The sequence below is a fragment of the Asterias amurensis genome, chromosome 13 (assembly GCF_032118995.1).
Source record: "Asterias amurensis chromosome 13, ASM3211899v1".
Classification (NCBI taxonomy): Eukaryota; Metazoa; Echinodermata; class Asteroidea; order Forcipulatida; family Asteriidae; genus Asterias; species Asterias amurensis.
In genome coordinates this window covers 8,983,463-8,997,353 of record NC_092660.1, presented here as the reverse complement: position 1 = coordinate 8,997,353, position 13,891 = coordinate 8,983,463, and the positions used below count along the sequence as shown (strand labels likewise).

General features: G+C 38.9%; 1 protein-coding gene across 9 annotated transcripts in view; it reads right to left on the bottom strand.

The window, feature by feature from the left end:
• LOC139945937 (adhesion G protein-coupled receptor L2-like) overlaps positions 1-13,891 on the bottom strand; it is a 95,233-nt gene that overhangs the window by 21,081 nt on the left and 60,261 nt on the right. For all 9 annotated transcript variants that reach the window (XM_071943468.1, XM_071943471.1, XM_071943470.1 and 6 more), the window contains 8 exons: positions 12,561-12,744; positions 10,071-10,220; positions 9,350-9,584; positions 7,075-7,195; positions 6,204-6,307; positions 2,792-2,894; positions 2,089-2,242; positions 1,187-1,253 (listed from right to left, as the gene is read on the bottom strand). In XM_071943468.1, the coding sequence (XP_071799569.1) occupies positions 1,187-1,253; positions 2,089-2,242; positions 2,792-2,894; positions 6,204-6,307; positions 7,075-7,195; positions 9,350-9,584; positions 10,071-10,220; positions 12,561-12,744 (1,118 nt within the window). The remainder of the gene's footprint in view (positions 1-1,186; positions 1,254-2,088; positions 2,243-2,791; positions 2,895-6,203; positions 6,308-7,074; positions 7,196-9,349; positions 9,585-10,070; positions 10,221-12,560; positions 12,745-13,891) is intronic.

Sequence of the window (13,891 nt, the reverse complement as noted above, 5' to 3'; positions counted from 1 at the left end):
TTAATTTACATCCCACCGTGTTCTTGACCCAGTTTTGAGTCAAGAGTTCAGCTTGGGCAGATAAATTAAATCATTTTCCGGGTTCAAGGGGGTTGGGGGTGATGGGCAGAGAGGGTGGTGGGTGGTAAAGAGAGTTTTCACATCCATTTAAGTTGATCATAAATATTGGATTGCCCCTTAAAAACACTGGACACTATTGGTTATTGGCAAAGACCAGGCTTCTCACTTGCTGTATCTCAACATATGCATACAATAACAAACCTGTGAAAATTTGAGCTCAATTGGTCATCAAAGTTGGGAGAAAATAATGAAAGAAAAAACGCCCTTGTCACACGAAGTTGTGCGCTTTCAGATGCTTGATTTCGAGACCTCAAATTCTAAATCTGAGGTCTCAAAATCAAATTCGATGAACATTACTTCTTTCTCGAAAACTACGTCACTTCAGAGGGAGCTGTTTCTCACAATGTTTTCTACTATCAACAGCTCCCCAGTACTCCTTACCAAGTAAGATTTTGTGCTAATAATTATTTTGAGTAATTACCAATAATGTCCACTGCCTTTAATGAGTTTAAGGGAAGGTATACGATAGTGTAAAGCATTTTGAGAAGTAGTGGGGTTTATGTAGAACAAATACATCAGTTTTTGCCGGCCCAAACTTTTAATCTGAGAAACCCTACAGCAGTCACGCATCTCAGATCATGTGTTTCTGTCAGGGATTATTCTTCCAGCGTGGACATTATTTACTCTGGATTTTCAGTGATATCTCAAAAACTCGACCTCCTTTTGAGGTTAATTTTTTTGTATAGAACTTTCTTTTGTTGATAAACAAACCGCCTCGGTTGGCATGGTCGGCCAAATGTTAGTAAACACTAAATTGTAAAAACAGATGTTTCAACAAAATTCAACATTTCTGCAAACTTTAAATTAAATAAAATACCTCTAATAATTAGTTTTTTTGTCTTAAACAAAATCAACAAACTTTGTTAAATTGTTACAAAAATAGTGATCTTTTCTTGATTTGCACTTATGGCAAATTTTCCAATCAGGGTTTTCCATCTGGGTTATCAAAAACTTGGGCTGTTACGTTGCAAAAGAAAGGTCTATACAACAACATTTATCTGCCTATAGGAATTAAACAGCCAAACGTTGCAAAAACCAAAGGTATGATTTGCTTTCAAGTACTTACTATTCATCAGTTCCATAGCTTGAGATATCAATGGCTGCTGCTATGCCAACAACCAGCAGCGGGAGACCTGCACAGGAAAGGGGGTCGAGGTAGGTCAGGAAAATTATTATCCATTGAAAATGCTGACCGAAAATGCCGCTCATTAAATTGATTTGTAATCATATGTAACAGTGATGGGTAGTCTGACTTCTTGAGTGTTTCATAAAAATATACCTTTATATTTTTACAAAACTTCTTTACCCAAAACTAAGCAAGCACCTGTTAAGTGGCCAAGAGAAAAGAGGAAGGTCATGTGACGGGAATGCCACAGGGCATTTTGGGGGCGCCAGAGGGCCTAGGGAAATATGCAAATATGTGTAATAATGTAATATTACGGGTAATGGATGAGTGATGTATGAGTGGTGTAGACCTACATGTAATTTGGATCATGGTCAATTTTTTTTAGTGTGCTTCACTTCAATGAGCTTTTAAAGTTGTGTTGTCTGGTTCTCAGAGGTTATTTATATGTTTTTTATTATCAATGTACTTCCATGGCACAATTTTTTATATTTTTTTTTCTCTCATGAAAGTTGACCCAAGAAATGGAAAACTCAGACCTGATGCTTCACAGAGGCAACAAAGGCAATTGCCTCCATGCCCCCCCCCCCTGGTCATTGCCTTGGTGCCCTTGAAATGCTCCAATTGAAATTTACAATTTCTTCATAGGTGCCCTTTACCAAGGAGAAAATGCCTTGGTGCCCCCTGCCGTCCTTCCCAACTTAGGATTAGTATTAGGACTTGGGACAAGTTAAGTTCAGTATCCATAGACCTTGAACCCATCATAACTTAGGATGAGTTACTCGTCATGACTCGAGATAGGATTAATCCTAGCGAATCATGAAATCGGCTGCAGGAATACTCACCATAGCCGAATGGGTAGTAGTATTTGCGTCTGGAGCTCTCTGCTTCAAAGACTTCAACCAGCATGACGTAGAGTTGGATACCTTCAAGACACATCCAGGCAAAGGCTGCTAAGAAGAAATAGTGTAGAAACAGAGCCACTACTGTGCACATTGCCTGCATGAAGGAGCAACAAAAACACATCAACTACAATAACAAGTTCTGATAAAGCGGATTTCACAATAACCATCTCAATGCGCTTTACATTAGTGCCATGGTCATAGGGCCAATAACATTCCTTCTAATCTTTTTCAGCTCCATGGGGAGGCCACATCCTGGCTTTTCATACACAATATCAACCTCTAACCTCGCAGGTACCAATCTAAACCCCTTGTTGAAGAACAGCAATGATAGCAAAGCATCTTGCTCACGGACACTTATTTTAGAGATGGGTTTACCATTTCCATTTCATATCACTGCTAAATGTAAGCACTTGATAAGGAAAACTAACCGGTGCCTACTGTATGAAAATGCATGACGTAACGATGCAAATCCAAGGTGAACTCGCAAGCTGGCTGCCTACTTTTATTGCTCACCAGTGAAATATGCTATAACGCATCACCAAAACTGTCTGTTATAGTTCGCACAAAAATTTTCTTACCAATAAACAGTGCTATAGACATTCTGACCTGAGTTTTTAGGCAATTTTGTTTTCATAAAACTTACCGTGCGTGAGGATTGGTCGATTCCAGCCATGAATACAATCTCAGCAATGAGGAGACACAGACACAGATTCTTATGGATGGTATTACGATCATTCTGCAGGTTCCTAAAAAAAACGACAAAAAAACAATCTCAGAATTAGAGTCACACTAATGTTATTTATGTATTTGCTGTTCTATTTTGTTTTTAAAAGGCAGCCAGAAAATGCTTTTCTTAAGGGCCTTGTATCCAAAGTTCAATCAAAAAGGTACAATATAAATTATTGACATGCAACTCAAATAACTTTGGGATGAATAAAAACAAATTGACTGGAGTGGGACTTGAACCCGTGACCTCTTTTTTTACCCCAATCTTGGCAGTCTCCCAATGTTGTCAATATCTTGGTTTGGGAGTGCCAGTCAAGAACCTGTTACTGACATACATGTACAGTCAGGGTCCAATTTCATAAAGCTGTTAAGCAGAAAATGGGTTGGGCACCAGTACTGCTAGGTAATAATTTGTCTGTGCTAAGCAATTATTTGTGCTTACAGACTTTTTCAAAATGGGCCCAGGTATTCCTTACATTCAGCATGGTTAAATAAGTACATATTTTCATAATAAATATACTTATCATGTCAATTCAAAGATTGCTTTTTATGAGAAAAATCGCTGACTCTCTCTATTAACAAATTCATGGGAGTAGCGAAAACAAAAATCTTTCAATGAGATGTTTGGATTTACTCTCCAGCTATTCTAGTTCCTTGGCATTTATTTGCCAGAGGTCAGGTCTCAGGTTGCGGACCTACATGTGTAGAGTCATGATGTCTACACACAGGAAGGCAAGTGTTAAGACGTCATCCCATAGCTGGGTGACAGCCAAGAGAACCTGTATGGTCTGTATCAAGTCCTTAATCACCTTGCCTATTGTACTGTCATATCAATACCTTGAACTTTAAAGGAACACGTTGCCTTGGATCGGTCGAGTTGGTCTTTGAAAAGCGTTTGTAACCGTTTTTTATAAAATGCATATGGGTAGAAAGATGTTGTAAAAGTAGAATACAATGATCAACACAAACATGCCTCGAAATTGCGTGGTTTTCCTTTTACCTTGTCGACTAACACGTCGGCCATTTATGGGGGTCAAAATTTTGACTCCCATAAATGGCTGACCATGTTAGTTCGCACAGTAGACATGGTAGAAGGAAAACCACGCAATTTCGAGGCAAACTTGTGTGGATCATTGTATTCTACTTTTAAAACATCTTTCCAACCATATGCATTTCATAAAAAACGGTTACAAACGCTTTTGTTTTGAACAACTCGTCCGATCCAAGGCAACGTGTTCCTTTAAACAATCATGTCTACACACAGGACATGTAGCAAGACTCCATAGTGTTAATAAATAGATATCTACTCCGCGGCAGTAGAATAAAGCAAGACAGTTCTCTATGAACAAACTCTACCTGGCAAGTAGATACACACATGCTGTTACCGCAAACCAAATATACATTGATACCTCACCATGCAATGCCTCAAATCCTATAATAAATAGACAGTTCCCACTTGACATCACAGTGTAAAGCAGGCATGATGTTTGGTCTTTGGAAAAAAAGTTGGACAATATTTTTGAGAACAAGAGCTGACCTAACTGTTCAAATGATGCAGGGTTTAAAGTGTTTTTCAAGCTATTTAATCAAAAATGTTCTGATTTTTGTCAGTGAGGGCAAAACAATCTGAGATCATGCTTAAGGCCAAGTCACACAGGCCCCGATAAGGAGTACGAAAACGAAAACGATACAAATGCACGCACTCGATTGGTTGAATGAGCGTTGGCGAATTCTGCGTGGAGCATTTCAACCAATCGAGGGCGTGCATTTTTATCGTTATCGTTCTCGTTATCGGGCCTGTGTGACTTGGCCTTAAGATGCCTGGTAAAGTGCGGTTGGTGAAGAAAAGAATTTACTCTTGCAGGAACTACTGATGTATTTCCGCTTTAAGGCGAGTCTGGTACTAGTTGCAAAACACAGACTGTGCTTGGAGGTGGTGGAGGCAACGAATTGGTGTAGTGAGATAGTCCAACATGAATAAAAGGTACTTAATGGGAGTAAGCATCCAGCGTAGTTTCCTGCGCTTCAGGCTTCATGCAACCAGACACAGGCCGATAGTGGTGTTGAGAGCTGGGTGATTAGTGTTACTACTTTAACCAAACCTCTCAAAACCCAGACATTCATGTCTTGCAACTACAACTTCAGGAAATCAAACATTGGCTTGGTCCTGATTAAAAGAGGCTGGCGCCATTACACTTTTTTTTTTCCTTCGGACCCATTCTTGTGAAACACACTGGCTTGAAGTACAGTTCAATTTGTTACTGAAAAGTTATCTTCATAGATCTTTTTTTAGAGGCCCTCCAAAATATTTTAACCAGCCAGAACTAGGAATTGACTACTATTTTTTATATGAATGGTTATTTGCCAATTTTTAAACACAAGCTAATCAGCCAAAACATTGCTCTGTGATTTGCACTTTTTTCTCAAAAACTTGACGACTAATGAAACTTCTACAGGTAAATTATATTACATACATCTCTTTATACACAGTGAGTAGGGATTCATGTCATGGCTCAAAACTTGATCTACAAAAGGTATCAAAACCCTTTAAAGCCATTGGACCCTTTCGGTAAACAGTATTGTCCAAGGCCCACACTTGTGTCCAAGTTGTGTATCACAACTTCTACATGTAATGTATATCAAATAACAAACCTGTGAAAATTTGGGCTTAATAGGTCATCAGAGTCGGGAGAAAATAACGGGAAAACCCACCCTTGTATCCGCGCGTTTCGCCGTGTCCCCATTACATGTGTTTAAAATAAATCCGTAATTCTCGTTAACGAGAATTGATATTGTTTGACTGTTTTCTCAAAAAGTAAAGCATTTCATTGAATAATATTTCAAGAGAAGTATTTCCCCACTACTTTCTGTAAACCCTGTAAGTTATTTGTAAATTTGTGAACTTTTTTTTTTTTTCTGTACCGAAAGGGTCCAATGGCTTTAAGCAGCTCTAGCGGGGGAGTGCAAATCCCAGAGAGCTGAATGGGCAAAGCTAAGACTTACTTGAAAAAGAAAAACATTAAGAAGGCTACATGTATGAGGGCCCAAAACTTGATCTACGTAAGGTATCAAACCCCTTTTAATAACTCTATGAAATTGGGCACAGGTCCATGAAACCCAGGTCCAACTCTCAGACTCCCAACGGAGGAGTGCAAATCCCAAAGAGATGAGCGGTCAAAGCCGAGACTTACTTGGAAAAAACTTGATAAAACAAAGGTATCTTAACCCTTTAAGCAGCTCTATGAAATTAGGCACAGGTCCAAAACTCTAAGACCCCTAACTGGGAAGTGCAAATCCCAAAGAGAAGAGCGGTTGAAGCCAAGACTTACTTGAAATAGAAGAACGTCAAGAAGGCTATGAGTAGACAAACGCATGAGATGATGAAGCCAGCGTAGGTGATGACGGAGAGAACAAAGTGATGAGCTCGAGGGATCTGCAGGTTAGATTCAGATAACGATGAGATGGAAGGAAAGATTTGGGGTGTAGAGGGACGAACACATGAATGTAAATCAGAGTCAACAACTTCTATTGTAAAGATCTTTTGCAATTTTTTGTTTATTTAGGCTTGCAAACTATTGTTTAAACATTAGAAGAAAAAAAATCCATTCCCTCCTAAACAGATTTTGATGTTTTGATTTTGTAACTGTGTAATTTGATCATCTTTCCAAAATTTCAATTCTTTGTATATTCTGCTGTAATTCAACCCTTGGTCGACATTGTAAATCTGTTTTTAAAGAATAAACCACTTGTGAATAAATAAACACTTTTCAAACTGTTATTTTGGTGTCGACGTCTACGTCTACTGTCGTACACAATATTATTGTTTATCAGATTTGACCGATTCCAGCAGGAACTTACATGTAATTGTAAATTGAGACTGAACTATTAAAGGGCCTGTGTCTGTTAATAAATGCATCCTTACTTTCATAATTAAGATTTGGGTATTAAAAGATTTTATTCTCAAAATCATTTAGTCGGCTGAATATCTGACAAAGAGTTGGTATCTTTCAGGAGTCATTTCAATTCAGTGTTCGGTTCTAGAAAGTGAAAGTTTCTTCTCTCTGCAAGGAATTCATATTCCCAAATCACTCCTTTGTAAAACTTCTTAGAAAAAAAATAAATAAATAACGTAAACAATACTTCACTTCTGATTGTCACAAAGAAATTAAAAGTTAAAGAAAAATTAAATGGTTGACTTACATAGACACCCTTTGTGTTCATGAGGATGGCAAAGTTAGTTAGATGGGTGCAGGAGCACACAGTGTGGGTTGAGTTGGTTGATACCAATGTGCAGCCGGTGTTCGACCATTCCCCTGGAGCACTAAAAAAAAGGAAAAAAAAAAACATGAATCAAAGAATCTGCTCGTTAAATGCAAGACAAAGCAACATGGCCAAAGTTGTGCGCGACTCTGCTTGCCAGCGACTAGCACTTCGCATTCATGCTCAAAATAAAAGTTCACTGTCAGTGATCCAGTGATTTATATTGCAAGACTTGCATCCTACCAAGCTAACCGCTGATTTCACAATGACTAGAATAAGTATTGCCTTTTGCAGCCAACCACAAAAACCCATACGTGACGACCGAGCACAGCCAGAGATCAAAAGTGTTTGATTTTTCCGGAGAAAAGAAAACCGGAGGGCCCGGAGAAATACCCTCATGGCATAGAGGGAAACCAAAACACAACTATATCAAGGCCTTTACCAGGAATGGAACCAGGGCTATAGTCAGGTACGTTACAGCCCCATTCAATGTGCAGTCACTTTGTTTTGCAACTTTGCGCATGCGCGAGTTTGTTACCGTTGCGACAAGAGAGCGTTTTATGCACAAGCCAGCCATGTCATGATCCTTGGTTTATAAGCACCTCAGACATATGCTAAGTTATTCCGATGCTTATTTCTACAGTCCAAGGCCTCGTCTTATCTCACTATTTAACTTCCAGCCATAAAATGACTAAAACGAAAGACAAAGTAAGCCTTACAGCTCTTCAAAGGAAATGTGGGCAAAGTCAAGTTAAGTCAGCGGCCCATAAATATATCATCGCGCTAATTCCAAGGTAAGCTGAACGGAAAGATTTATTAGTACTGATTCCTGATTTCAAGGAAAAAAGGTTATAGGTACATATAGCCTACGAAATCTTGCAAGGGTCGTGGGTTCGAATCCCACCCGAGTAACATGCCTGTGATATTTTTTTCACAGGACTCGGGAAAGTACTGAGTATACAGTGCTAACACACATCGGTGTTTGGGTAAAAACCAAAAATTTATATTCTTTATCCCCGATGCAAATTTAACATACTTTGGTAGAGCAGAGTTAACATACATCTACAATGTAACTGATTGCTTAGGAAGTTAATCTGATGGGCAGATGGATTTTTTATTTATTTTGTTTGGGGGCACCTTTCATAATTAATATAAATCACTCAGCTGGCGACCTCCATATTATTCTTGAACAGATTTGACAGAAATCAAGCTTCAGAAGTACATTTAGGCCCAAAAGAGTGACTTATTTCCAAATTTAGCACAAAAGTGAACAACATGCAGCTGTTACATGTATATTTCAAATTCACACAAAATCTGAATCCCCCTCCCCCATCATCAGGCGAACCCCCAAGTGTTAGGATTTGTATACCTAGGTGCAGAGAAGCAAGTGATGATTAAGTGGTTGGAATAAAGAAAAGAAGGGTTTTTGTGGCAACATACCACTCTTTAAAGCCATTGGACACTTTCGGAACAAAAAAAAAAAACCCAAAAAGTTAACAGATTTACAAATAACTTACAGGGTTTACAGAAAGAAATGGTGAAAGACTTTTCTTGAAATATTATTCCATGAAATGCTTTACTTTTTGAGAAAACATTAAAACAATTATCAATTCTCGATATCAAGAATAACGGATTTACAGAAAACACATGTCATGACACGGCGAAACATGCGGACACAAGGGTGGGTTTTCCTGTTATTTTCTCCCGACTCCGATGACCAATTGAGCCTAAATTTTCACAGGTTTGTTATTTCATACATAAGTTGTGATATACAAAGTGTGGGCCTTTGAACAATACTGTTTACCGAAAGTGTCCAATGGCTTTAAAATCCATGTCATAATGCAGGCAACATTTAAAGTCCCTCAATGGTCATGAATAATTCGCCTGGGTGCAGAGAAGCAACTAATGTTCAGGGCCCAATTTCAAGTTTTGCTTACAAGAAACAGGTTACCATTCAAAATTACGTTCAGATTATTTAGTTGTGACTGGTGCCCCTACTAAAGTTTTGCTTAGCAAAGAAATTTGTCGGGTGGTTTATTCAGCTTAACAGCTTTATGAAATTAGGCCCATGTATCTTAAATAACAAAAATCCTGTCTTAATGAGAGGCAACACTTTAAGCCCTGCAAAGGTAATGACTAATACACCTGGGTGCAGAGAAGCAATTAATGTTCAGGTATCTTGTACAAAGAAAGCAAGCAAGCCAAAGGTTCTTACTCAGCCTTAAACTTCCAGTAGGAGCACATGGGGCTGGTCAGATTCTCAGCGGCATGCTGGAAGACGATGACGGCAGGCTCAGGAAGACTTGAGGCTTCTTGGGGATCACCGATAGTCGCTGATATGACGTTGGAATTAATGATGTAGTCGGCGCTGGTGTCAGCGTCATTGTATTCATTGGAGTCCAGAAGGCTACCCAAGTTCTTGTAGGCTAGGAAGACAACTTTGGCTTGACCTGAAATGATGATAAGTCAGTTTTTATTAAAGGGAAGGTATGTGTTTGGTATTCGCTCTGAACCTTTTGGTGCACCGATTAATAAAAAAAATAAAAATAAAATATAGATATACAAAAATGTTCGTGTTTTTGTCAAAATTTTTCATAAGCGCTCCCTGTTGCACATCACACCAAACAAAAGCTCAACAATCGCTCTAAACAACCGAATGAGGATGGTGTATTATGGGTGCTGTAGTTTTAAAGTTTTGACCATGTTGACCGTTTATTAAAGTCCAATTAGGTGTGTTTTTGGTGGTCACTAGCGACCGCTTTGTGCACCAAAGGATTAAGATAGTAGGTTCCTTTATAAAAATAATTTAAAAAAAAGAGGGGGAAAAAAAGGGATTTTGATTTAAAACGAAGAAACACATTTTTGTAGATTATCTACTTTCCAATAAATGTAAGTGTTTTTCTTTGGGTTTTCTTCCTCCTTCATCAATAATTTACCGTCTTTGCTTCTTTCTATCAGGCTGGCCTTGGGTATGGATATAGAATCTGTGACGTCCTGCCAGTCATTGGATATCAGTTGAGAGGGACGTGGAAACATCACTTCCTCAAAGTCTCCCGTTGACGTGTCTTGAACAATCACTTCAAGAACTGTAGGAAGGAAGAACAAAGAAAAGGAATAGATATTCAATAACATTTATAGGAAGCCATTTTTTTTAACTGAAAAAGAAAGCTATCAGAATTGTAAAATCTGTACATTTTATTTTAATTGATGGAGTCTGTTTCCCGTTTACTATTTGGAAAAAAAACAATAAATTCAAGTAACCCATTTCACAGCCAATCTCTTGCACACAAACATTGATTATGAATTCTTTGGTTATGAATTGAACAAAGCAAGAAGTTAAGAATCAGTAACTACTGTAGTCATTGTGAAGTCAGCAGTTAGCTTGGTAGATTCGAACCCTCCACCTTGTAATAGACCCTTCCCATGAAATATGTAAATTGCACGTAGCGCGTGCGCACTAACGTTTTGGTTGGCAAAATGAGGGAACATCGCGCTGTTTTGTACACGGCTAATGGGTGCGTGACGCAGACGCGATTGCGCGTCTGCTTAGTGCACAACTCTATGGCGTTTGCCAACCAACAGGGTCTGTACGCATGCGTGAATGTAATTAGCATATTTCATGGGAAGGGTCCATTGCAAGTCATGCAGTCTTACCACCCGACCACTTTCCCTCACAAAGGTACCCCTTTAAGACTAAGGTCCCACTTGAACGGTTCCTGTACACATTTTCATTTCCCTCTGAATACAGATGCCCTTTACCAATGCCAAAGTCCCATACCCTGAAAAGATCAAAGTACCAATGCCTGTGCTTTTATCAAGTTCAGTCAGATATGCCAGGAGGATGTAACTTTGCTCGCTTAAAGAACACTCAAGAAACTGACATGAGCCATAACACCATGCACCGGTTAGTTTCAGAACCATTATACAGAGATCAAATTCCAGGCTGCTGACGCAAGCCTTAGTCCCTGGAAGCCCAGGATTAGGTATGAAAGACAAAGCAGTAATTAAAACCCCTGTTGTGCAAGTAGTCTGGAAAACACCTCTCAGTTCACACAGTATCACATTTCCCCTCGTTAAAGGGAAGGTACACCTTTAGTAATTACTCCAAACAAATATTGACTTAAAAACTGACTTAGTAACAAGCATTGGAGAGCTGTTGATAGTATACAACATTGTGGGAAACGACTCCCTCTGAAGTACATGTAGCATACATGTAGATTTTGAAATAAGGGTAATTTCTCACTAAAATAATAAAAGACTTCTAGCTAGAAGTCTTTTATTCCTATCTGAAAGCACACAAATTCGTTCAACAAGGGTGTCTTTTCTGTCATCATTTTTTCCCAACTCCGATGACCAATTGAGCTCGAATTTTCACAGGTTTGTTATTTTATGCATTTGTTGAGATACACCCAGTGAGAACACTGGTCTGTGACAATTACCAATAGTGTACCTTCCCTTTAAGGTAAGCTATTAATTAGCCTAATGAGGACAGATGAGGTCACCATAAGCTCTTATTACATGTTGCTGTGGATAAAACAGTTTATATTAATTGAACTGTTTTCTTTGCAGAGAATGATAGACATTAGGGGATTGTGTAACTTCTTTCAGGCATTGAAAAGTTCCCGAGAGTATATTTTGTTTTTACCCTGTTTTTACCCAGTGCTTGACACACATCAATGTAATTAGATGTTAACCAGGTGAGGTTTGCGGTAGCACCATGTGTATATCTATGTTGAGTAGTGTTGGTTCTGAAAACTCAACATTTTGATTAGTATTCTCGGATCATCTTCAGGAGAATGTTGGACTTTGCTGTTGAATGCTGCTTAAGTACTGCCTTTGAGATTAACTAGAAATTTGGCTAGGCTTGATGGTGCGAGAATACTGATGGAAACTACTCAAAAGAGATTTACACATGGCACTACAGCAAACTTCCAGATTATACTCCCACCATCCAGACTTGTCACCAGAACTCGCACTCGGGAATCCATCACACCCATTCTTAAGGATCTACATTGGCTACCAATACGGGCTAGAATTGATTTTAAAGTTTTGGTTCTGACTTATCAATGTATCCATGGTATTGCCCCTGTTTATCTTCAAAGCTTAGTTCAGGAGTACAAAACAACCAGGAATCTGCGATCTTCAAATAAATCCCTTCTGACCCCCCCAGTTATCAAAACCAAGTCGTACGGTTCCCGCTCTTTCCAATATGCAGCAATTCAGTTATGGAACAGTCTTCCAGAGGTTGTTAAACAGGCTGAGACATCAGAACAATTCAAAACCCGGTTGAAAACATATCTGTTTACTTTGTACAATAATTGTTGATTTCCTTTTACAGCGCATAGGGACCTCACGGTGATATGCGCTATATAAGAATGGTTTTATTATTATTATTATTATTATTACGTGTAGATAGGTTAACTTACCAACATTGCCTTCTTCACTGGTTAGAGTGTCGTCTGGCCCAAGATTGTCGGCCAACACAAAACCCATCTCTTCAATTGAAGTCAGTAGATTAGTCGCAGTCTTGGCCTTCTCTGATCCCGGTAGGTCCTGCCATGAAAGCAAGTTGGAGTCCTGGAGGACGCTGCTACCGATCGTTACGTAGTTCTAAGATCAGGAATAGAAATTAAAGCATATTACAGGCTGGATGTTTGGTTGTATTGAGTATAAAGGCTAACCTTCATGTTCAAACGGTGCACAGGCTATTTTTAAATCATAAAAATAAATAAAAATGATGGTGAGAAATTTTAAAATAAAAAACTATTCTTATTTAGCATGATAATAGTTGTTCACCCCTAGAACGCAAAGAAGAAGTTTTACTCGCACTTGGATTGTCAGACATACATACATACATTTGTAAATTTGCCTTTTATATAGCACCAATTCATTTAGACCACAGGGCTTTAACAAGCAGACAACAGCATTGCCTCAAAAAAAAGTGGAAAAGAAGAAGAAATTGGCACTCTCTGAATCTGGACAGGGCCCAATTTTCAAAAAACTGCTTAAGCAGCAAATATTATAAACAAGCAGGATACCAGTCACAAATTATGTTAAAAGGAGGTTTAGAAGAGTTCTCAAACTAAAGGACTATTGGGAACAGTACGGATGATATGTGAGGGGGAGGGAATCTCAAGTGAGTAGAGGGTAAATTTGTTTCGGTAAAGGAAAACCAAACCGACTTCGAGCAACCCCTGAAGAAACATGAAATGATACAACATCAATGTTTTGGTTTGCAGTGACTTATTTTTTTTTCTTATTATTCTACACCTGACTGCAGACTGATCACTAAAAAGGAAATCTTTAATTTTCCTGGTCTGGTACCCAGAGGATATCCAGTGATAACTAGCACATGTCCCTGTAATCCTCTGAAGATTCAGCAGGATGTGCCCCCTGTCATTCAGCCGCATCAGGCATGTAGTCTGCCGTGTCTATGAGGGACCGTTTATGTAGAAGTCTGTGAGTTCATTGCAATCTTTATAGGGTGTTTAGGTATCTGAAAGGGCAGAAACTTGTGCAACAATAGAGTTTTTTCTTTCGGCATTCTCTTGCAATTTCGATGACCAACAGATTCCAAAATGTTCACAGATTTGTTTATTCTATGCATTTTGGATGTTGGGATACACAGGTCTTTGACAATTACCAAAGGTGTACAGTGCCTTTAAGCAGCTGTATGAACTCGGGGGCCCACTCTGGTCTTGAGGAGATCGTCTTAAAGAAACTTCAACCCCGGTGACTCTCCTCGATGATACATTAT